The following is a 25,352-nucleotide window of genomic DNA, read 5'->3' on the forward strand; positions in this document are numbered from 1 at the left end:
TGAATAAATTTAGTTGAAAAAAATGCCCACTGTTTTCTAGAAGGATCCAGAGATTGATTATGGGATCATGGGAGTCCTGAAGAATATCAAAGCAATCCATGGTGCCCCATGAGATGTAGCCCTAAAATCATTCATTTCTGCAAATCTACCCTAATGTCTCCATAGCCAATTTTTTGAAATTGCAACGTATTGCTGCGGAATTAATACAGCGCTTATCAACATGTTGTCATTTAGCGGTTAATTGAAGAGCCATCAGCCAGAAGCATAATATGCCTGACAAATTGAAATATATTAGATTTGCCAGAGAACAGAATATATGCCAAATAGGAATCACCTCCAGTCACCGCACTACATGGAAGTCTGATTGCTGATGCTGATAATGTTTCCACTGAAATATCAACAAACAATGGTTGATTTTAAAGAGGTTTTCTACAGCTGTGGCAGAGGCAGACATTACAGGAAAATTCCTAAGCAAAAGTGAAATCCGTTACATTTACTTCAATCTTCGATCTAGAGAAGCGAAAGGGCAAGGCCTTGGTGAAAACAGTATAGGATAACAGTTGAATCGGACAATCATTTGCACCTTTCGACGGGCTGTATTCAATAATCACAATCGTTGAAGCGACAATCAATTGAAACAGGGCCCTGAAGCATGTTAGAACACTTCATTCAACACGCTACACTACAAGAGCTAGACTAGACTGTAAGAGACAAAATGGTCAGCATTGTGCTCGCCTCTGCTTATTATCCTGATTTAACTCAGGGGATTAACCTTGACCTTCCGCGGCGACAGCCTAGCACTCTCTCTTCGAACATTTCGATCCCCCTTGTGTCATTTTGCATTTATCAGACACACTTCCTGAAAAATAAACAAGGAGGGATTCGCGCGAACCTATTGAACGACCAACCGGCAAGCTAAACCTGAAAATGACAATACAAAAAAACATAACGACTCGACCGCGCGCGTGCAGCTGTAAAACTCCGGACACGAGTGCTGCGATCCAAAACGAGGATCCACGACGGATCACATTCTCTATCAATATTTCCCCTGCTTCATATGTATTGTGAGGCGCACTCTTCGAAATTCTCTCCATGCCTTAGCATCGTCATTCAGTGATATTCTTCGCTTTATAGAAAAAGAGTTTTTTGGGAGTAGAGAAGAGGAGGGGGAAATGAATTCCAAAAACAGAAGGTTTAATTAGAAGTCATGGCAATAAGTACATTCCGACCATAAGAGTTGAAGAAAACATAAAAATAACTAAATCAAAAATAAAACAATTCAACAGCCACGTAATTCGTAAAATAAAAACAAAATGGTGTAAATAAGCCGGTCCCAAACCCGGTTGTGAAACGAGGAGGGATGCAATATGCTTATGACAAAGCATCCGCTGCAAGAATGATGACGAACGTAGGAAGGCCACGGCATGCTTCCAGGTTGCTTATAGCTAGGGTAGTGAGTTCGATCCTACTCTATGCAGCTCCAATTTGGGGAAAGGCATTGCTGGTCACATTTAACGCTAACAAACTCAGTGTCGTCTACAGAAGAATAGCCCTAAAGATATCTTAGCAGATGGGAGTAGAATACAAGGCCGACATTTGGACCAGTTCCACCTGTCAGCGCAACTGAAGTCGAGGAGGCAATAAAACAAATGAAATCGGAGAAAGCCACAGGACCTGACGACATCGCATCTCAGCTTTGGAAAGCGAAGAGCTGGCCCCCAACACTGCGGTTCAGTGAATTCTTTAATCGGGTTATTCAGGAAGGAAGAACACCATCTGACTGGCAGGAAAATACCACTGTTCCAATATGGAAAAATAAAGGTAGTCCAGCAGAATGTTCAAATTATCGTACGATCCGGTTACTTTCCCATACCGGGAAGATTTTTGAACGCATTTTTGACAACCGTATTCGCGAAATCGTTCAAATAACCGTGAATCAAGCCGGATTTGTCAAAAACTGCGGAACTACTGACGCAATACACGCTGCTGGAGAAACACCGTGAGAAGCATCGCCCTCTTCACATTGCATTTCTGGATCGAGAGAAAGCGTTTGACCGTGTACCACACGAACTCATCTGGTAAGCTTTACGACAACACTTCGTGCCAGAAGAACTCGTGCGCTGGGTTCAATTGCTCTACCACGATCCGAGAAGTAAAGTATGGCGGGTGTATCAAAACCGCTTCGTGTCTCTTGATGTTTTGATCACATCCGAAATGAGGATATCCGCGATCGTTATGGGGTTGCACCGATCGTGGAAAAGTTGCGAGAGAGGCGTCTTCGATGGTATGTTCACGCAATTCATGCTAACGAGAATTTACTCGCCAAGATTAGTCTGAACATCGAAGTCGATGGTAAACGCTGGATGGGGATTTAAAAGCCTCGAGGTTGCACCCAGCCGACCCCGCTTGTGAACGGGACAAAGGCTGAAGAAAAAGAAGAGGGAGCAGAATACAAGGCAAGAGCGTTGAGAACGCTCAGGAAAGGGTCCACGGACACACAGGCTTAACCCTGCCATCAAGGAGTGGTTAGAGAGACGGCCCGGTGAAGTTAATCATAATCTTTCCCAGTTTCTCACAGGGCATGTAGAATCGCAGAAAAAAAATTGAAATGGATTCCCAGAGGACCCAGACCACGTATTCTTCTACTGCTCAAAATTTGTCGAGGAAATGAAGAACCTAGAGGAGAATCTAGGAGATTTGCTAGTACCAGAAAATTGCGGTTGCGTCCGCCGCGTAGAAACGAAACGTGACCAAGCTAAAGTGATATTACTCCGCCCCGTGGTGTAATACCTTATGGTGGTTCCACGGGGTGTGGGGGGAGTCCGGGGTGGTTTTAGTAGGTAAAAAACCCACACGCTAGCGTGTCCAGGCCAGTGATCTTTAAAGATTTTCACCTCCTCTTCTTTTCTGACTGTGTATAGGCGCGTGTTTGCTCATCTCTAGTCATCATCATCATCAACGGCGCAACAACCGGTATCCGGTCTAGGCCTGCCTTAATAAGGAACTCCAGACATCCCGGTTTTGCGCCGAGGTCCACCAATTCGATATCCCCAAAAGCTGTCTGGCGTCCTGGCCCACGCCATCGCTCCATCTTAGGCAGGGTCTGCCTCGTCTTCTTTTCCTACCATAGATATTGCCCTTATAGACTTTCCGGGTGGGATCATCTTCATCCATACGGATTAAGTGACCCGCCCACCGTAACCTATTGAGCCGGATTTTATCCACAACCGGACGGTCATGGTATCGCTCATAGATTTCGTCATTGTGTAGGCTACGGAATCGTCCATCCTCATGTAGGGGGCCAAAAATTCTTCGGAGGATTCTTCTCTCGAACGCGGCCAAGAGTTCGCAATTTTTCTTGCTAAGAACCCAAGTTTCCGAGGAATACATGAGGACTGGCAAGATCATAGTCTTGTACAGTAAGAGCTTTGACCCTATGGTGAGACGTTTCGAGCGGAACAGTCTTTGTAAGCTGAAGTAGGCTCTGTTGGCTGACAACAACCGTGCGCGGATTTCATCATCGTAGCTGTTATCGGTTGTGATTTTCGACCCTAGATAGGAGAAATTGTCAACGGTCTCAAAGTTGTATTCTCCTATCCTTATTCTTGTTCGTGCTTGTGTTTGACCAGTGCGGTTTGATGTTGTTGGTTGATTCGTCTTCGGTGCTGACGTTGCCACCATGTATTTTGTCTTGCCTTCATTGATGTGCAGCCCAAGATCTCGCGCCGCCTGCTCGATCTGGATGAAGGCAGTTTGAACGTCTCGGGTGGTTCTTCCCATGATGTCGATATCGTCAGCATAGGCCAGTAGTTGGGTGGACTTGAAGAGGATCGTACCTCTTGCATTCACCTCAGCATCACGGATCACCTTCTCGAGGGCCAGGTTAAAGAGGACGCATGATAGCGCATCCCCTTGTCGTAGACCGTTGTTGATGTCAAATGGTCTTGAGAGTGATCCTGCTGCTTTTATCTGGCCTCGCACATTGGTCAGGGTCAGCCTAGTCAGTCTTATTAATTTCGTCGGGATACCGAATTCCCTCATGGCCGTGTACAGTTTTACCCTGGCTATGCTATCATAGGCGGCTTTAAAGTCGATGAACAGATGGTGCAACTGTTGTCCATATTCCAACAGTTTTTCCATCGCCTGCCGCAGAGAGAAAATCTGATCTGTTGCTGATTTGCCTGGAGTGAAGCCTCTTTGGTATGGGCCAATGATGTTCTGGGCGTATGGGGCTATCCGGCCTAGCAAGATAGTGGAGAATATCTTATAGATGGTACTCAGCAACGTGATACCTCTATAATTGCTGCACTGTGTGATATCTCCCTTTTTATGTATGAGACAGATTATGCCTCGCTGCCAGTCGTCAGGCATTGATTCGCTGTCCCATACCTTGAGCACAAGTTGATGAACCACTTGGTGTAACTGGTCGCCTCCATATTTAACCAATTCGGCTGTAATTCCATCGGCTCCTGGCGACTTATGATTTTTTAGCCGATGAATTGCACGGACTGTTTCTCCTAAACTTGGTGGTGGCAGTATTTGTCCGTCGTCTTCAGTTGGCGGGACCTCCAACTCGCCGATGTTCTGGTTGTTCAGTAGCTCATCAAAGTACTCAACCCATCGCTCTAATATGCCCATTCTGTCGGAAATCAGATTTCCCTCTTTGTCTCGGCAGGATGAGCATCGAGGTGTATAAGGCTTCATCCTGCTGACTTGTTGGTAAAACTTCCGCGCCTGGTGCGGTTGCTCCCTGTACTTTTCTAGTTCGCAGACTTGTTGGTTCTCCCAGGCTTCCTTTTTCCGTCTGTGAAGTCGCTTCTCCGCTCGACGGAGTTCGTGATAAGTCTCTGCGCGTGCCCGCGTTCTTTGAGAATGCAACATTACTCGGTATGCGGCATTCTTCCGTTCCGTTGCTAGCTTACATTCATCGTCAAACCAGCCGTTCCGACTCCTTTTGCGGCTGGGGCCAAGTATATTTGTGGCCGTATCCATGATAACGTTCTTCAGGTGGTTGTGAAGATCATTAGTTGATGCTTCATCTCCAGGTCCTCTATTGACTGCGGTTATTGCGGCATCCATTTCCCTCTTATAGGTGTCGCGGAGGGTTGTGTTGTGGATGGCTTCAGTGTTCACTCTCACCTGATTGTCAGCGGGGATTCTAGGTGGTATTGTTATTCGAGCTCGGAGCACCATGCCAACGAGATAGTGATCCGAGTCTATATTGGCCCCCCTATATGTTCTGACATTCATCAAGGCTGAGAGGTGGCGGCGTTCGATCAACACGTGGTCAATTTGGTTGAAAGTGGTCCCGTCTGGAGAGGCCCACGTATGTTTGTGGACCGCTTTCCGCGCAAACCAGGTACTTCCAACAACCATTTCGTGTGACCCTGCTAATTGAATAGTCCGCAGTCCGTTATCATTTGTTTTTTCGTGTAAGCTATGGGAGCCATCTCTAGTGCGTGGACAAAAATGGCTATGAGATTGATACCCAGAAAATAAAACCAACATGGAAGAAGAGAGAAAGAGTAAAGTTCTGGTGCAGGGGCTCGTAACCCAGTACCGGCGCCTTTTAGGAGTGAGCAAGCAGGCTCCCAGCCGCCAATATCTCACAGTGCCTCGGTGGTGGTCAAATTGGTCACAGCTGCTTCAAACGCTACAAGTGATTTGAAGAAAGGGGTGTTCAAGCGAAGCACGACCTTGTCAAGGGCACCAATAACGAAGGCTAAAAATACTGGGTTGAAAGGGAATCGCTGGTCCACGAAAGTAGTTTCGACATCCACCTCATCTGCCTAAGAAGGACAACTATAGGAGGTACTCCAAAATCAAAGGATTGAAGAATCCATTGTAAGTCGGGGGAAAGCTTATGGTAGTACTAAAATGGCCATTATGCGAATACCAGTGGAGGCAGTGGAGAAGATATTTGTGACAGAAAAAGTTCAAATCGCATGGGTTGTTTGCCGTCTGAGAAAGAAAATTTCAATCAAGAAGTTCTTCAGGTGCCCCATGTTCCTCACTTCGCGAAGGCATGCACCAACGATCGGTCCATTCGATGCAGAAGATAATAATATTAATAATCCTTGGCGCAACAATCCATATTGGATCAGGGCCTTGAAGTGTTTTAGAGCCCTTCATTCAAGACCGTAACGGTACACTACAGTAAACTATAGGAGGCAATGTGGTCAGCATTGCGCTCGCCCGAGCTTATTACCCCGATTTGGCTCAGGTACTCATTCAGAGCTGAGTCGACTGGTATCCGACGTCAAATCACGATACAAATCCCACTGCCACGAGTGAGATTTGAACCGCGACCTTCCGTACGACAGCCTGCACGATGCAGAAAATGCCGGCTGAAATGCCATGTTGCCAAGGAATGCAATAGGGACCGCAAATACTTATTGTGCGAAGAAAAGAAGGAACGGGATAACCGGCGTATTGCCGGAAGTAGTAAATGCCCGGCATATTGCCGGAAGTGTTAAATGCCCGGCATTCAGGAAGGTCAATGCACAATGAAAAAATAAGGTTCCTTCAAATAAACCCCAATTATTGCAGGGCCGCTTAGGATTTGCTTGCCCAGACCACTCATGAATCTAAGATGGAATTGCCATCGTAAGTGAACCATGGAAGAACCGTCATGGTGGTGCGTATGGATCACAGATTCGACTTCCTTCGGCTTTAGGGGCAAAAATAAGCAGCGTGTACATATACAGTTCCTAAGCCCCACTCATTTGCATTGTCTGGGCTTGAAGAAATGTTGGACACCAGTCCGAAGATGATTTTAATGCGTGGGGCCCGGCAGTGGGGACACAGAGAGAATAATGCAAACGGTCGAAGTCTATTGCAGACTTTTGTACAGTTCGATATTGTTCTGGCCAACAAAAGTAATGTAAGTACCTTTCGGAAAGGAGGGTCTGCTTCTATACCCTGACTGACGCGTTGTATGAGTTGGCACGTTATAGAGAACTACACGCACAGCGATCACCAGGCAATTATTCTAAGGAGACGGCCACACGGTAGGCAAAGAACATACCCAAATCCGAGAGGAGCATTCCGCTGGTCTGTCAATGCACTGGATGCTCAGACCTTCATGGAAGTGTGGCTGGACCAACCTAAGGCTGGCGGCCCCACGGAAAAAGCTCTTCATGTCACACGATGTATCTCTACGTATGTGATGCGTCTATGCCTCCATTCCCCAATAGAAAACCCAATTACTGGTGGAATAGTGAATTGGGTGGCCTTCGATAGCCTGCCACCGAGCCGCACAAATGGCCCAGAGGGCGATAGATATAGGCAGGATCGATTAGGTGCAAAAGAGCAAGAATATGAAGGAAAGCCGCAAAAATTTCAAGCTGGCCGTCCAACGAAGCAAAAGGAATACTTTAAGGAGCTCCGCTCTGAGGCGGATGTAAACCCGTGTAGAGCGCCTATAGAGCCGTGATGGGACGATCCAGAGGCCGGTCACCTCTTATTGAAAATCAACCAAGGGTTATTTCCCCAGCAAGAGAGGGGCGCAAATACCTTTCAGAGAACTCTGCATGTGACGGCAATTCCGTTGGTGACCACAGGCAAACGGTTGCAGCAGAATTGGTGACAACAAAGTTCCAGCTCTGAACGAAATACCGAATAGGGCCCTTAATCTCGCCGTGAAATCTAGGCTGAATATGATCGCCGAGTCGTTCGAAGCGTGTATGTCCGAGGGGATATTCCTTACGGCATAGAAACCGTAGAAGTTGTTACTTAAGGCTGGCAAATCTCCAGGTGAGCCGGCCTCCTATAGACCAATATGTCTTTTAGACATTATGAAGAAAATGCTGGAGCGGGTAATCTATAGTAGAATACTCCTGGCCGTTTAGAGCCAAGGAGGCTTCTCAGATTCACAGTACGGGTTCTCTAAAGTACGATCCTCCATTGATCCCACGAAATTGGTTACTGATATGGTCGAAAATGCAATTCACGGAAAGGAATTTACCAGCAAATTTTTCGTGGTAGTAACCCTGATCGTAAAAAATGCATTCAATTCGGCCGTAAGTCCATGGCGACGATTGATGTTCCCACCAATCTTGCTGTCATTGGAGACGGTCGCTATGGTATGCCACTGAACCTTAGGAGTACACTACCTCCACCAATGTCCCACCGGGCTCTGTGGTGGGCCCACGGCTATGCAACATCATGTACAACGATGTTCGTAATCTTCTGGTTCCAGAGGAGTCCATGGTCATGGACTACGCAGACAACATTCCACTGGCTGTGGTGTCAAAATATCTCGAAAATGCTGAAGTGCACCTATATGAAGCGCGGAGGAAAAATCGGAAACGGTCCTCAACACAAAGAGCCGGAAGAGAAATTCCACTCAAATACTTGGGAGTGGTGATAAATGCGAAACTCAGTTTCAAGGAACACCGGTTCGTCAGTACGGTTGGTATGATGGTAAAAATGATGCCGAATGTAGGAGGTCCTCGGCATAATTGCAGGCTACTTCTGGCCAGAGTGATGACTTCCATCTTGTTGTATCTGGTCTCAGTTTGGAGATCAGTGCTGCATATGTTATTTAGTTCACATAAACTGAGTTCGGTCTACAGAAGAGCAGCCCTAACATCTCAGGTGATTTGGCTTTCGCCATCTAAGGAATGGTGCCGATTGGCAAGTGAGATAACGAACACCACCACCATATAACACCAAGTCCATCTCTCCTTTCTTGGCAGCGAAAAAAAATCGAAAGAGAGAGATCTATAATTGGATGGCAACAACGATGGGACCACTCAAACAAGGGTCGTTGGACTTACATCGGAGAGTGGCTGAAGAAAAAGCATGGGGAGATCAATTATTATCTCACGCAGCTTTTCACCGGCCATGGAGGATATCGTCAATACCTGCATAGGTTTAACTTGGATACCTTACCTGATAAGCCAAACTGCGATGAGGTCCCAGAAAACACAGCGCACGTATTCTTCCAATACCGGAAGTTCGTGAAAGAAAGGGAACACTAAATCAAATTGGAGTGCTACCACGGGATCGTTTCGGAAAATGGAAGCTTGCCTGGAGTATTGGGAAGCGATAACATCCATGCTAGCAGCAATCTAGAATTTAACACAAAACCCTAAAAAGTGAGGCATGAAGAATAAAACGCAAAAGATTCGCAGTTAATGTGAATCAACTTTAATTGAATCTAACTAATCTTACCTCTCGCGTCTGATGAACTAAGAAAACATATCAAATTTTCGCTAATGATTCGGTCTCTGAAATTGATGTACAGTGAATATAGGATAAAATATTTGCTCCAATAAAAAGTCAGTGGGAAATTGAGTCATTTTGCTTTCACTCAATTTTATTTCAGTTGATTTTACCGTTTTTCTTTTCTCATTGTGTTATGGTAATATTTATTTCTCACATTTTCATAGTATTTATTAGTAATTGATTCATTATAATCATTTATGTTAATTGTGTCAATTAATTCGGATTTTAGTTTTCTTAATCATTCAAATGAAAAGGAAAGAAATGTAACGCCAGCGTCACAAATTATGTATATATATGCATATGACTGTGAACAAAATAAGAACATAACTACAATTTTGTCGCTACTACGTCCACTTACTTGATCTTCTCTTCTCAATGTTGATTTCATCGTTACTCTACAGTTATTAGAATTTAATAGCATTTTGTCAAAGTATTGTACTTTCGACATTTACTTTGGGATTCTTTGATTTACTATATTATCTTTGAAAGTTTGCACCTTATTTATAACTACATACTTCTCAGTTTTCTCTATGAATGTTTCTCGAATTTTCTTCCGGATTTTCCTTCTAGTTCATCTATTGAAATGTGATATTTACAGAAAACCAAATCATGTTAAGGGAACTATAACAATTGCATGTAATATTCTCTTAGAAGCTATTATGCAAATATTAATGCCAATGCAGATAGTTTCGGTAAGACTTCAGAATTATTTGTATTTGTTAGTAGATAGTGTTTATCAAAAAGCAATTTCTCAACAACTCAAACAACCAATCTGTTGGGAAAGCGAAAAATACGATACTTTCATTTCATGGAAATCCTTGAGGTGAATTTCCAATTTACTCATTTTATATTTGCACATTTTGGAAGCTTATGCATAGACATTGTTTTCAACAAATTCCTATTCAGTCATTGTTCTTGAAATAAGTTCAGAAGGCAAATTAGCATTGCAATCCGATATGTTGGGTTACCTCTTTCAAAACTATGCTACATTCAGCCAGTTTAGAGAAGACGATTCTTAACCAATGCCGAGAAAACTCGCTTGCAACTTAGTGGTTCATTTAGTACGCCCAGTGCTGTAATATTTCCGATAATTGGTGGAATTATTTAGTTCAATATATGGAGAAAGGAAGCCCTTAGCCAACCTTGTTTCGCGCACAATGTGAAATATGCCTCTTAAGAAATCAGTGTTCTGGTCATGTTCTGTCTTTGGCTTGTACACAGCGATATACTTTAAAAGCCTCACGACTCTCCTAATTTCCACCTACTCTAAAAGTAAACGAGTTAGGGTTTTGTAAACTTAAGATTTCATTCATGAATAAAACGGTTTTCAGTATCTTTGCAATGAATAGTCGTCTTCTGAGACACCGTATATCGCAAAATAACTTTTAATTTGGTTTAAGAATGATGGTGCCCTCCTTAAACAACAGGTGTTGCGTTAGTGATTGGCCACCCACGGTCGTGATTAGTGTGAAACACCGCTCGACCTTTTTACGGGCAGAATGAAAAATTATCCACTATCACATGGCCGACGAGTGGGCCGCACAAAACAGTGGAGGGTACTTAAGCGCATTTCAGTAAACCTTGAAGAGTGGCGCGTAGGCGTGGTTGACGCGCTCTATCAAATTAAGCGGTAAATGGCAACCATATATTTATATGAAAAATGATTTGAATAAGTTAACCCAACATTCGTGTTACAAATATTTGGCATTTGCTACATTTTCTCTAATCATATCGAGTTAATTTAAATTTATGTATGTATTTACAAACTATTGTCAAGTGTAATTAATGCGGACAAACATAACAAAATATATCAGAAATATTGATTCCTACTCACACAAACAACATATTAAAAACGTTTCTTTCTCTGGTTAGACATTTGCTTCCGTCTACTTTCTCACTTTCCTTTAGTGCAATATTTTCCCCTGTTCCGCTCCTAAAAATAATTTACAAGTACAATTGTTCGCATGATTTTTATTATGTAAATCTTTTCAGTTTCTTCTAAAATCTATAGGACTAGTTTTCCACTAAATATTTGTATTTCATTTACGTAACATGTATAAATTGCAAATTAGGGATCCTGCCCTTACCTTAAAATAATGAATAAAAATATATCGCTTTTAAAATTGATTTGTTTCTAGCTGAATCATGTTTTAAGCTTTTTTCGATTGTGATTTGCACCCGAAATATAAATCATAATGTAATACGTAGCTTAAACCGAAAAATTATGTTATTGCCTTCAACTTTATTGAAGTATTCCAATTCAGTTACAAGCGGTGAAGTTGCAAGTCTACAGTTCGTCATGAGGAGCTAAAGTGCTTCGAAATGCTTTGACTTTTGGCTAGAGATACAGGTTCAATGGGCTCCTCTTAGGTTGAAATTCTGTACATATGTATGTATATAAGTGTATTAAGAACGGCGACGAGTTCTGTAATCAGACGTCTGAATAATGAATTTGATAAACATTTTTAAAACCCATATTGGAAAACCTTCTGTTTTGGCCTCTAATCACCTTCCGCCAAATGCAAGTTTTTCCAATATTAAATAGAATATATTCAAATCAAGAATATAAATTATTCAGAATATTAGTCTAATTTAGTTTTATGAAATAATTTTTCTGAAATTCTAGAAGGCATATAGAGTCAAGCTCAAAATGTTTCCCTATTTTCACTCTCTTTTCTTCCTGGTTTTATTCTGTACATTTTCTTAGCTTTTATATTACGGTTGCTAGATCTAATACTCTAACATTCTTTCTCTCTAGAATAGATCTACCTAGCTGTTTTTATTAGAAATTGGTGGCTCTGCTTTCGAAACTTTTGTCAAATACGTTACGATTGTGACATCCAAACCAGTGGAGTTAAATAAAAGTAATGATGTTCTATACAGATTTGCTGAATTATTCGACAATTTTGGGAAACACTTTCATAGAAATATACATATCTAATAAACAAGTTAAGACGGGACATTCAACTAAAATCTTCGATACAGGACCATAGACAGATGAAGTCAGATATCAGTCAAATATATCAATTGGAATTCCCCTAAAACGAGTCAAGAGACAACATAAATTCAGAAGTCTTTGGAAAAATGTTTCATTGATGATGACTAGCTACACTCAAAGTTAATAAGGTGTTGAAAATAATTCTCTGAATTTGTGTTGATTTCCATTATCCTATGAATGAATTATTGTACCAATCATTTGCCGCTATCCCTGTACTTATAATAGGATTTTTAGAATACATTTGAAATTATTTGAATATTACAAATATCCTATGTTTTATTTTTGGTGTGTTAAAGTTTCTGTTGCAAGGTTTCTCTTATGGTAAACTATCCGTTCAAAAACGCCATTAATTGATCATCTTGTCGGCCGTTGTGACTAACTTTCTTCGTGGGAGGTGTAAATTGCAAGAGAGCAATTAGTGCACTACTCATATTACAGGCGCTGAAACTTGGGAACCTGAAAGGGAAACGCGAAATAAATCAAATCGTCGGCTGAGCACTTTTCAATGCATTTTATGCAATTATTATAGGTCGCATAGCTCATTATGAAGTCGAAATTGTTGATAAAAATAACAAATCTCTCTTCGCTGTTCATCGTCAAGCTCATTTTCGAGTTATAAATACCAAGAGCTAGTTTGTGGGGATGGGAAACTGTATATCAAACCATTCTCATTGCTAATCTCTATCCACCAAAATGAGAATTTAAACTGATATTTCGGGAGCCTTCCTTTCCTTAATACAGTTCCTTTGAAGTGAATTGAAAGCCAATTTCCTGGGAAGAAGACAGCATTGTTCAACATTGAGAAAATAAGGAATTTTTAGGTGGAAGTTTTCACAAACCGTGGCATTCAGTTCTCAATGCAGAAGTTGGTTTAGCTTATTGCAAAATTGGAAAACCGATCCAATCTAATTTAAATTGAATTGACTTGCGAACCCCACTGCATAGCTTACATAGCAGCGAAGTATAGTTGGTACCCTAAAGTAGGAAAACATTGTACATCGACACTTGTTAGCATGCACTTGAAAGTCTGGACGACAACAAAAACACCAACACCTCCCTCAAAGTAAATTAGCCCAAACGACAACCACGAGTTATTCCATCTATCCAAACAAAATCACTATGCTCGGCAACCATACAAATTAGCTATTGTTAAAACTATGTGTTAATATATTTGGTTGATTGCATTTCAAATAAACTTAATTGTAATTCAGAGTTCTATTCAATCCATTGTCAAAGAAGGTAAAAATCAAAAAAGAACGTGTCAACTCCTCGCAGAAGAGAAATCAAAATTAACATTGGTAGTCATACAGTTTTGAAAGTTTCAAGTGTGTCAAACGGAAGTTGAAAAAATCAACAAAACCTGCTTAATATTAAAAGAAAATAATTTAACTACAATTATATTCCACGTTTTCTCTCTAGCTTTGTTTTTAATTCTTAATATTGATGTTTTTGCATCACCGAAAAGGAGTAGAATTGTTTTGCCGGATATTCCTTCGAGGGGCATTCGCTCGTATTACTGTTTCCAGTTGTGAATACTATAATTTCATCATTTACAGTTTATCTTATAAGCAAAAATGTTTGCGCTTTTTCGGTAAGTTTTTTACAAAGACCAACGACTCTCCGTCACATTCCAGCGTGATGTGCAGTATTTTGGCTTCCAGACGGTTTGCTATAATTGCTACCTCTACTAGATATTTTCGACGGCTTCCTGCTGTCGCCTCCTCCAGCTTCTTGCGAGTTATCTCCCTCGGCATCCTCATTTTCGTTATCAGACTCTTCCAGAGTCACCTATGTCATGTGGGAAATGCAGATTTCGTAAAGTGGGGATTGTCAAAATTAACAGAATAACGTACAAACCTGGAAACGTATTTTGTCGTCACCTTCGTCGGTGGGTGGCGGTGATGGCGGTATCATGCTTTGATAATAGTCTCTATTCTCTTCGAGGGTGTCGAGGATTTCTTGTGCGTCAGGATGAACTAAGTCTGCCCATGTCTCCCACAATGGATGCACAATATAGTCGATAAATCCTACTTGAGATTTCTCTATGGTTGCATTGTGCCGATCACACATTGGACTAATATCCATGCCGGACTCTCGCTCCTTATCACCTTGCTGGAAAAATTCTTCCATAAGTAGGGCAACCCAGCGTTTATACAGTGGAAGCGGTTTTGTTGGATTACTTAAATCAGCACAATGAACTAAATTCTCCAGAACCTGCAAGCAAAAACCACAACCTATTATATTACACTTTTGTTATCTTTCACAAACGCACCTGTATGCGATCTGTATAGTTGTCTAAGAGTAATACGCCGGACCCAGCTACTTTCTTAGTTTCTACCATAGTCTTAAGATCAGCCAACAGACTCATATGCTTTGACATATCCGTCGACAATACAATATCAATTACCATCTTCCTTAAAGTTTGGCGTTGTTTTCTGAAAAGAAACAGTGCATACATGCATTAAAACAACTTCAAAATAGTCTACTCGTCGACAATCCTAAAGCTTTTGCGCGACAAAAGACGAGCGCGGAGAGAAGGACAATTACACAGGTCTCAACAAGCGAAAAGCAAATTGGATGAAACTATAAAACTGCTTAGATCGACGCTATTCGAAGACCAAGGGTCTGATATAAGCCGACATCTAGGGGGCTGTCTGCTACTATTTCTAGTGACTATTCGTTGTGGAAAGCCACTAAAAACATTAACAAACAACGGTCAAGGAGTCCCCGTTAGGAACTGTCGCAGGCATTTGGGTCAGAAGCAATGAAGACAAAGCCAGAGCTTTCGTAGCTCACGTGGAAAAAGTATTCAATCGATCGGCAAATACCGTTTGATTTTCCCAGATGCCTAATTTCCACCAACCTGAGCAACCCGCAAACATCGTTGGAAGAAGTTCAAAATATCATTAAGAAACATGCCAACCCTCGCTAGGGTATGCTTTAATCACTTCTTTCATGTTGTAGCTACCAGTAAAAGCTCTCAAATTGCAGTACTATATTCTTCGTTTTCTTCAACCTTTGTCCCGTTCACAAGCGCGGTCGGCCCGTCGAGATCGGTTTCGCCATTTTCTTTTATCAAAAGCCTGCTCTTGATGCAATCGCGAGCCTTTCAAATCTCGATGATATGATATGATATGATATGAATTACATGACCATGATATGATTAAGGCGTGTCACGCCACTAGTCCAACACAACATCTTCGTCTTTATTACCGCAAGACGCCGTTCATTCTCTTTTATAGTCGGCCAAGACTCAAAATCATAAAGAGCGACAGGGAGGATGACATTGTGGTAAATTTTACATTTGCGATCACGAAGAACACCAGTTGTGGAGCGCCACTTCATGCAGGTTGCACCAATGTGTGAAACAATTTTACAACGCGCTTTCCAGTGGCTGATAGTATTGACCCTAGATAATTAAATCGCTCAATTCTGGGCAGATCACTGCCATTGACAGTGATTATGGCTGTTTTATGGGGTTTGTCGGTCACCAAAAATTCAGCTTTATTCAGATTCAATTTAAGACCATGTTGCATGAGGCGATCATTCCATTATTGGACAATTTGCTCGAGATCGTTTTCGCTATTGGACGCCAGGAAAGCATCATCTGAATAAAGCAGTGTATAATGATAATAATCGTTGACGCAACAATCCATATTGGGTCAGGGCCTTGAAGTGTGTTAGAGCACTTTATTCAAGACCGTAACGGTACACTACAGGATTACAGTACCCTGTAGGAGGTAGGAGGCAATGTGGTCAGTATTGCGCTCTCCCGAGATTATTATATTGATTTGGCTCAGGGTGTAGCAGCGAATAAGGCGCTGGAAGTTGGATGTCCCGAGTAACAGTATCCATAACAAGAGCAAAGAGGAGTGGTGAGAGGGTGCTCCCTTGATGAACACCACCAGTAATTTGAACACTCTTCTGGACTACCTTTCTCTTTTCATGTTTGAACTGTGGTACTTTCTTGCCAGCCAGCTATGTCATGTGGCTTTCCCTGATTTCATTCATTTCATTGACAAGCGACAGTTACGTCTCTGTGTTTTATGTGAGCATCTGTCTCGGGAACTTAATGCCTGATCTTCTTCAGGTGATTTCGTGACCACAATCAGAGCCCCGCTCCGACAAACAACAACGGTACCAATATATACCAGTGCATGGCTTAGCATTCATAGCCGAAGATCTCTGTTCGCTTGAACGTAACCAACAACCCCCATGAAGCTCCCACTAGCAGCAGGCCAAACGCAACAACCGAGCTGAACGCACATACAACAAGAATTCTCCTGAACTATGTGAATTCAGGGGCTATCCCGGTTCCAATGTACTAGTATACCCCTGGAAAGGTTTCGTGACCTATTGTCACTTCAGATGAGTCCCCGAGCAAACTCGGGTTTATCGCCCTATTTAGGCCTTTGGAGCATTCGCCCACTGCCGGCAAACCAATGTGATACAGCGTCTCCCAGTGCCACCATTATGGAGGTCCTCCTCGCCCACTTGGTTTTGGTTCGCCCGGCAGGGTTGCCGCCCCGTCTTCCTCAATGCCACCTCTGAGCACCGTTCACAGGTGACATGAAAGGGGGGGGGGGCTAATGGTTTAATGTGAGGACCTGCCGTGAAGGCATAATCCCACGGTCCTCTTCGGACACGGATTGATTTTGGGACCACAATCAGAGCCCCGCCATGCAAGCACAGCGGTCCTGGTTTATACTGAGTGCAGGCTCAGCATTCATACCAGTGGATGCGATGCCTGTCTAACACCTCTGCCGCAGCTAAGGGATACGGCACCCGAGTTGTACAGTGCAACTCCACGCTTGATCTCCGAGGAGCTCTGCCCGCGATGTAGGCATAACCACAACCATCATGAAACTCCCACTAAGGGGCCAACCACAAATAACCGGGCCGAGAACACATCCTCCAGGAATTCTCCTGGAGCATATGTTCTCAGAGGGCCATCCCGGTTCCCATGGTACCAGATAACCTCCGGTGAGGCCACTTCAGATGAGTCCCTTGCAGACTCGGGTGTGATCGCCCTCCTCGAGTACGTTCACAGGTGACAGGTGGAATTACTCCAAATGTCAGCAATGCTTGTGGAAGTGAAGGATGAACAGATTCATCAGTTAAAATCTACTCGAAACATTTTCGCTGTCTATCCGTCGCGGCAGAAGTGTTCAATATCTTGTACGCGTTCGTGTCGTCTTTTGAAAAGTCGATACAGAACTCTTCCGCCATCTCGAGTATTCAGTTTATCGTAAAGATCTTTGTAATGGACCAACCGAGTGATCGTGATCGGTTTCTTAGCTTCCCGATTGGCATTCTTATAAATTCGCCAATTGGCGAGTATTTCATCGACGAGAAACTTGTGATAAAGATATTTCTTTTTACGGACCTTCATTTCAACATCGACATTCCAAAGCCAAGAATTTCGGTTGATAAACCGTTTACCTGGTTTGGTGACCCCGAGGGTTGCAGAGGCCGCTTTGTAGATCGTGTCTTTACTTTGGTTCCACGATTCTTTCACATTTGTAATGGTTGGTAATCGCGTGAGATAATTTCTTCTTCTTCTCACGAAATCACCACCATTTAATGCATCGGGCCAGTGCCGTTCTCAGACTGTTTTATTGGTGGTTTGCTTCGCAAGACGGCAATCAATGACCGATATTGAGGTTCGATGTTCTCATAGGGAACAGCTTTGTGGTCAGTAACGGTGGTAAAATGTTGGCGTCTCATGAAAATATAGTCGATTTGCATTTTACTACTCCCACTGTAAAATGCAGGAAGATGTGGCAATCGTTTGATGGATTAGGTATCATTGCACGCTCTAAACCCTTTTGCCCCATGGCACCTGTTACTGTCTACCTTTTCACCCACAAGACCATTAAGGTTGCCGCCAATGATGATATAATCATCCACAGGCACGTTGCAGGTCTTTGCATCGAGAAGTTACCAGAAGGCATCTTTCTCGGCATCAGGTCGACCTGTCTGTGGTGCGTACGCGGTGAAGAAGTGGTAGGCCAGGTAAACTTGCTGTAACAGTCGGTCAAGTTCGCATTCTTCTACATGCTATCTGCAACATTTTGCTTGACACCATGGCGTCATAAAATCATTACAATTTATTTTATGTACCAGAACTTCTGTAAACATAGAGACGTATAACGAGGACTTTAAAAAGTAGTATCAACAGCCAATGTTTTACTTTATTTTGCTTGCGATACAAGCCTCCCGAACCTAAATAGAAAATCATGGATTCTACTCCAGATATGGCATCCTTCAATAAAAATTCTTCAAAACATTCCAATACACCATCCAACTTACTTTTGCATATTAGCGAATATATCACATCCTTGATTTTGAAGTAGTTTAAAGGCAACAGCTAAATGATGATTTTCCAACACAGATTCGTCATTATACATTAAGGCTAATTCGGAACCTAGAAGGGGAAAGATAGAAACTCAGTGATCTCGGTTCATTATATGAAGGTATGCAATATTCAGTAAACTAACTTGAATTAACTAAAAATTGATTGGTGAGGCCAGGATGATCGACATCATGTATGCAAGCAGCAAACAGTGCACCGCCTATTTCTAATGGAGTGAAGACACCTTCCAGTGCTGGAGTATTTAATAGAACATTAGTACTCTGCGTGACATCAGCTGCATGCAATGAATTATGAAATGGATTGTCCTTAACATAATGATCCTCCAGAGTAGTCATAAAATTAATAAAAGTTTTCGGTGGTATCATAAGACTGGTCAATAATTCTCTACTCTGTAATTAAAAAAGAATTATTTGATTCCAAATTAGTTCATCTCGTTTTCTTAAATGTATTTTAATATAAAAATGATCCTATTAAATATAAGCAAATAAATGAAATGCATGAGGTAAGTCCCGTGCAGTATGAGGTACAGGTCAAAATGAAAATTGTTAAGAGTTACCTGAAATATTGTATATGCGACACATGTTAGCGGCCGATTACAACTCAAGTCACCAATTTTAAAAATATCTATTCCCCATGTATCTAATTCGCCCAGAAGGGTCCCCAAGTCATTCTCGTTTGGCGTTTCAACTCCGAACGTCGGCAGCCGTTCTCCAGTGAACGAATTCGTGTGGGAAAGCGGGCGTTTAACACCTGATATTTGTGACATTGGCGGACCGCCCAGCCGAGGTGACCGACTGCGGGGATATCCTGGCAAATTTGAAGTTGCCTCATTCTCATCAATGCGAAGTGACGGTAAATCAAATTCCTGTTGCTTATCTGTGGGAAGAATAACAGAAAAGTTCATGAGAATCGATTGAAAATCAAAAATAAAAAAGTAGAAACTAAATTTTAAAACAAGTTAAAAGTCAATTAGGAGTGTACAGCAAAAAGACCCTGCCACCGTGGTGGAACGAAGATCTCTCTAGTCTCAGAAAGCTGACCAGAGAAATCTTCAACATCTGCTACAGGCAAAAATACTGGCAGCCATACAAGGACTGCCTAAAGAAGTACAAGTCGGTCATCAGGACCGCCAAGAGGCGGTCTTGGCTAGACTATTGTTAGAACATTGAAAGAACTAGTGAATCCGCGAGGCTCAGTAAGATTCTGTCCAAGGAACATAAGAGTCCATCCTTCCTTAAAAAGTTGGAAGGCTCCTGGACGGAATCTTCTAGCGAAACCTTGGAGCTGCTGGTTCAAACGTACTTTCCCTCCAGCGAGGAGGACTGTGAGTCAGAACCTCGCTTGGAGGGTTTGCGGCAACCCCAGCTGTGCGAGACTATCAAATCGGTAATTACCGGGGATAGGATCGGCTGGGCTATAAACAGCTTCGCCGCATACAAATCTCCAGGCCCAGATGGCATAATGCCAGTCATGCTACAGAAGCAGCAGGAAAGGGTTATGCCGTGGCTTGTTGAGATTTACCGGAGCTGCATCACTTTAGGATATGTACCGCAGTCCTGGAGGCGAGCACGAGTGGTTTTCATACCGAAAGCGGGCAGGCGCGGTCATGAGTCCGCGAAGGGCTTTCGACCAATCAGCCTGACTCTTTCGTGCTGAAGACTCTAGAACGCGCTCTCGACATTCACTTAAGGACGATTATGGAGAGAACGCCTTTCTCTAAGTCCCAGCATGCCTACTTCAAAAGAAAATCTACAGAAACCGCCCTCCACGAGGTAATTGGCATAGTTGAGCGGTCGCTGCAGTACAAGCAGTATACCCTTGCTGCCTTCCTGGATATAGAGGGAGCTTTCAACAACGTCAGTACCAACGCCATCAAGGAAGCCTTGACCGGTATTGGATTGGAGGGGTATCTCACGCATTGGATTATATCCATGCTGAGTACCAGGATAATCCAGTCCGATCTGGAAGGCAACCACTTGACCAGAGCTGTGAACAGAGGCACGCCCCAGGGTGGTGCCATCTCACCGGTGCTCTGATTAATAGTAATGGACAAAATTTTACGTACATTGAACAGCAACGGGGTGAAGGTGGTGGCGTATGCCGACGACTTGATGATATTAGTATCAGGGATGTTTCTGTCCATTATCAGCGACATCATGGAAGGAGCGTTGCGAAAGGTGTGCCTGTGGGCCGCAAGATGCGGACTCAGCATAAACCCAACTAAAACGCAACTGATGCTATTTACCACCAAGACAAGGATACCTGAATTCCATCTACCACGGCTGAATGAACAAAGATTGGTTCTTTCCCCTAATGTAAAGTATCTGGGTGTAATCCTGGATCCTAAACTAAATTGGAGGTTGAACATAGAACTGAGGGTTAAGAAGGCCTGTATAGCCTTCTATGCCTGTAAGAGAACCTTTACAAAGAAATGGGGTCTCCGGCCGAGGATGATTCTCTGGATGTACACCGCTGGAATGCGTCCGATCCTGACGTACGACTCTATTGTATGGTGGCAGGCTTTGAAGAAGAAATACAATAGAACGAAACTTAATAGGATTCAAAGAACCGCGTGTGCAAGTGCTACGGGGGCTCTGCAGTCCTGCCCGGCAGATGCTCTCAATATGTTGCAGCGTGCAGTGCCGTCATACTACGTGTGTCCGGATGCTGGGCAGCGAAGTCCTACGGCCACAGCAACATCCTAGATGAAATACCTCGAGAAATCTGGCCATCCCCCACGGACTATGTCACATGCAAGCTGAACTTCACCAGAAACTTTGCTGTGGACCTTCTAACCAGGGCAAAGTGGAAGACCGGCGGCGTGTTGCAAGACTATGACACGGTATTCTTTACAGACAGATCAAAGATGGCCTATGGAGTCGGCGCGGGGGTTTTCTCGAATACACACGGTGTATCCAAGTCGTATGGTCTCCCAGGTTTCACCAGTGTATTCCAGGCGGAAGTACTGGCGATATTGGAAGTTTGTCGATGGCTGGAGCGTGATTCGAGCCCCAAGCGTAACATAGCCATTCTGACCGACAGCCAAGCGGCCATCAAGGCCTTGTACTCAACGACGACATCTTCCCGGCTGGTGGGGCAGTGCAGCCAGCGGGCTGACGGATTGGCCAGGCAAGTCCTGAACCTTAATCTAAAATCCTTCCACTGTCCTTAGAATTCTTGGTAAAAAACATGGTACGTTCTCATGGTCGTATCTCGAAAAAGGCTAACTACAGTATCCGAGTTAGGAACATATTTTGATTCTCCTCCCAAAATCGAATTGCTTGTGCTGGAGTTATTTTTCGACCCCGCATTTAACTGTCTTTCACTGGTACCACCGAATTGCCGGCACCAAAAACACCCGTCAGATGGTTTTCTTCCTACTACAGCATGATATGATAGACAACACCTAATTATTATTATTCTATTAAGGGAAAGTCGCACCGCGTCCTTAAAGAACTATTGTGCCCCTTTTAATGGTTATAGTGTACCTATTGGTCATAGTATCTCAAACAGGCCTATAACCGTTAGGAACTTTAGTATGTTCCCTACTTCCAGATTTTTCAGCTTTGCATCTGGTACTAAGTGTTCTCCCAAATCTCTCGACCTACTTTGCACAAGTGCCGGACACTGTCCCAGGACGTGTATAGAGGTTTCGTCCTCCTCCTCACAAAACCTGCAAGCAGTGTCCGTAGATATCCCTAGCTTCCCTAGATGATAGGTCAGCCGACAATGACCAGTGAGAATTCCCACTATGATTCGGAAGTTCTTTTTGGTGAGGTTTAAGCAATTCTTTGTCCGCATGGGTTCGTATCCCCCAATAACCAACCAGGACTGCTCCATCCCTGGTAATCCCGCCCAATATAGTTCCCTCAACCGTTTGTCTTCATTTCTTAGATTCATAGCCATGAAACCGTTTCCGATTCCACAGAAGGGTTCTGGCCCGTGTAAAGGCATCCCTGCTCCCTTCTTGGCTAGTTCGTCCGCTGCCTCGTTGTCTTCCAACCCAGCATGGCCTGGAACCCACAGTATCCAGACCTTGTTGGACGAGCCGACTGTATTCAGTCTCTCAAAGCATTCCCATACCAGTTTAGAGTTCACCTGGTTGGACTTAAGTGCCTTGATCGCTGCTTGGCTATCGGTGAGAATAGCTATGTTCTGCCCCCTGTAGTTCCTTTGCAGATTAAAGGAGGCACATTTGTCTATGGCGTATATTTCCGCCTGGAATATGCTAGTGTACCTGCCCATTAGCTCAAAGTACATTTTCCTTGGACTAATGACGCCGGTACCCACTCCCTCTGCTGTGAGGGATCCGTCAGTGTAGCCCTTGTAAAGGCGTCCCTGCTCTCTTCTTGGCTAGTTCGTCCGCTGCCTTCCAACCCAGCATGGCCTGGAACCCAAAGCATCCAGACCTTGTTGGACGAGCCGAGTGCATTCCCATACCAGTTTAGAGTTCACCTTGTTGGACCTAAGTGCCTTGATCACTGCTTGGCTGCACCTAAACTTAAACGCAGAGTTTATAATAATAATATAATAATAATCGTTGGCGCAACAATCCATATTGGATCAGGGCCTTGAAGTGTGTTAGAGCACTTCATTCAAGACCATGACGGTATATTACAGGATACCTTAAAGGAGGCAATGTAGTCAGCATTGCGCTCGCCTGATTTGACTCAGGTACTCATTCACAGCTGAGTCGACTGGTATCCGACGTCAAATCACGATACAAATCCCACTGTCACCAGTGAGATTTGAACCGCGACCTTCCGTATGACAGCCTTATGCTCTAACCACTCAGCTATCCGGACACTAAAGGCAGTTTAAAATTGATTGAAAGTAAGAAACTAGACCCTAAAATAAATTCTAAATTTAAGCTATTTAAGTCTTTTTCCATAGCTTTTTTAAAGTTTTTTTAATGTTCGATTGAATATGCAATAGTTACCGTTCTGACTAATTGGGCATATATAAACGTTATACGCTAAGCATCTTGAATGAATTTTCGACTTGGGATTTTCCTTGATCTACTGTAAAAGATATGTCTGCCCAGATTTTCTCTCTTGATTATGTTATGTTTACCGAGGTAAGAGATTTTCACTCGACATTGTATTCATAGGTGTTTTACAGACACATTCTGGTCGTACATTCCAGCTCTACTGATCCTTACATCGTATGTCTACGTATTCATGATTCCATTCCGCAATAATATTTTTTATTTGCAACTCTGAAACAACGTCAGCACTAACATGGCTGCCATTTCCAAGGGCGTTTAATTTTGGATCTCAGACGAGAATCGGTCTATTTCCACAAAATATATTTTATACACCGACTTAAAAAAGTTTTAGCGTTGTTGTGTCATAGTACTAGTTACTTTGCACGGTGATAACATACTTTCAAAATTGCACTCTGTTGAGATTACTCTTACCAGGTATAAGGGCTTCTAATCTGCCGCTTGATCCAAATGTGACGGTCATTATTCACCATTATTGCTGGTTTCTAGAAATAAAGTTCTATAGCGATTTCGGTGGTTTTTATCTTAAGTTCAGCCTTCCTGCCTCCTTCTTTAAATCTAGAGCTGTTCAGCCAAGGCCTATGAGTTTATGAGAGACGTGTTTGCGTGTTTGAGGCAAGATGTTATGATTTACTGAAGCTTTTTATATGCTTTGCAGTTTAAGATCATCTGAGATCTTGGATATCACTTTCTCCAAAATACTCCTCCTGCGTTCCAAAAACAACTCCTATTGATCAATTATTCATAAAAAATTATGAAAAGCAAATGTGGATCTACACTCCGCAGGTTGCTTTAGAAAACAGCCCGCCTTTTTCTGGACGAAACCGTTTGTCCTATATTTTTACCCCGCCTTTTGTTGATCAAGCTTTGAGGATGATACGCTCCAGCATGACCGTAGCTCCTGTTTTCGCAATGGCAAGGACCATATCAAGACCGTCCAGTTATTACACCCAAGACAAATTTCTGTCCCTCGACAGTGGGAGAGCTGGGCAGGTCATCCGCCACGTCCTGAAGAAACGTCACAAAATTTGGCTGACTGCGGAATCGTGGAAGCGGATTGATGAATGTAAGGGAGTAAAGACTCTATTGAACATCGTGAGTGACGGCCATGCGAAATTCCAGGAAGTTCAACGTAAAGGGAGTGCAACAAAAGGCAATTTACTACTGCGCTGATCAGGGAAGCGGAAGATGCCGCAGAACGATATGATTTCCGAAATATATCTCGCATGACGAAACAAGTTGCATTTGGTCGCAAAACCTTGGATGATCCTGTAAAGACCACTTCATCACGGTTCTTAACTGCATCACATCCGGTGAAATTCCACCGTGTAGATGAAATAGTTAGTCATCGTAACACGCCGATATGTACTATTAGTCCAAAAAGAAAGGGAATCATCTCGGTCATTAATGCACTCAAACGGCGAAAAGCCGCTGGGTGCGACGATCTTCCCATAAAGTCATTCATCGCTGTACCTGCAGTTGCTGCAGATTAGATACTTCACTCGTACGGAAATCTATGGAATCCGAGACCCTTGACGTCAGGTCCGGAGACGTGGAGAAATTCAATGAACCTTGGTGGTGATGATATCTGTTTGGCTAAAGTCCATAATTCGGTGAGAGGAGTTATGGACTTTAGCCAAATGGATCTGGATTTGGAAAGAGAGGCAAGTAGAGTTAGCCGGTAAATAAACACCAACAGAACCAATTATCTTATTCGGAGGATAATGGTACCCTATCTGCAC

General features: G+C 43.1%; 1 protein-coding gene across 14 annotated transcripts in view; it reads right to left on the minus strand.

The window, feature by feature from the left end:
- Positions 1–9,130: 9,130 nt before the first annotated feature.
- Positions 9,131–25,352, minus strand: part of LOC119657797 (cAMP-specific 3',5'-cyclic phosphodiesterase) — a 636,985-nt gene continuing 620,763 nt past the window's right edge. For 13 of the 14 annotated variants that reach the window (XM_038064893.1, XM_038064894.1, XM_038064882.1 and 10 more), the window contains 6 exons: positions 19,162–19,481; positions 18,730–18,994; positions 18,542–18,656; positions 14,502–14,664; positions 14,087–14,443; positions 9,131–14,017 (listed from right to left, as the gene is read on the minus strand). In XM_038064893.1, the coding sequence (XP_037920821.1) occupies positions 13,853–14,017; positions 14,087–14,443; positions 14,502–14,664; positions 18,542–18,656; positions 18,730–18,994; positions 19,162–19,481 (1,385 nt within the window). In that variant the 3' untranslated portion in view covers positions 9,131–13,852. Of the gene's footprint in view, positions 14,018–14,082; positions 14,444–14,501; positions 14,665–18,541; positions 18,657–18,729; positions 18,995–19,161; positions 19,482–25,352 lie in introns of all 14 variants that reach the window. The other variant, XM_038064891.1, reaches the window with a different exon arrangement.

The sequence above is a fragment of the Hermetia illucens genome, chromosome 5, assembly GCF_905115235.1.
Source record: "Hermetia illucens chromosome 5, iHerIll2.2.curated.20191125, whole genome shotgun sequence".
Taxonomy (NCBI): Eukaryota; Metazoa; Arthropoda; class Insecta; order Diptera; family Stratiomyidae; genus Hermetia; species Hermetia illucens.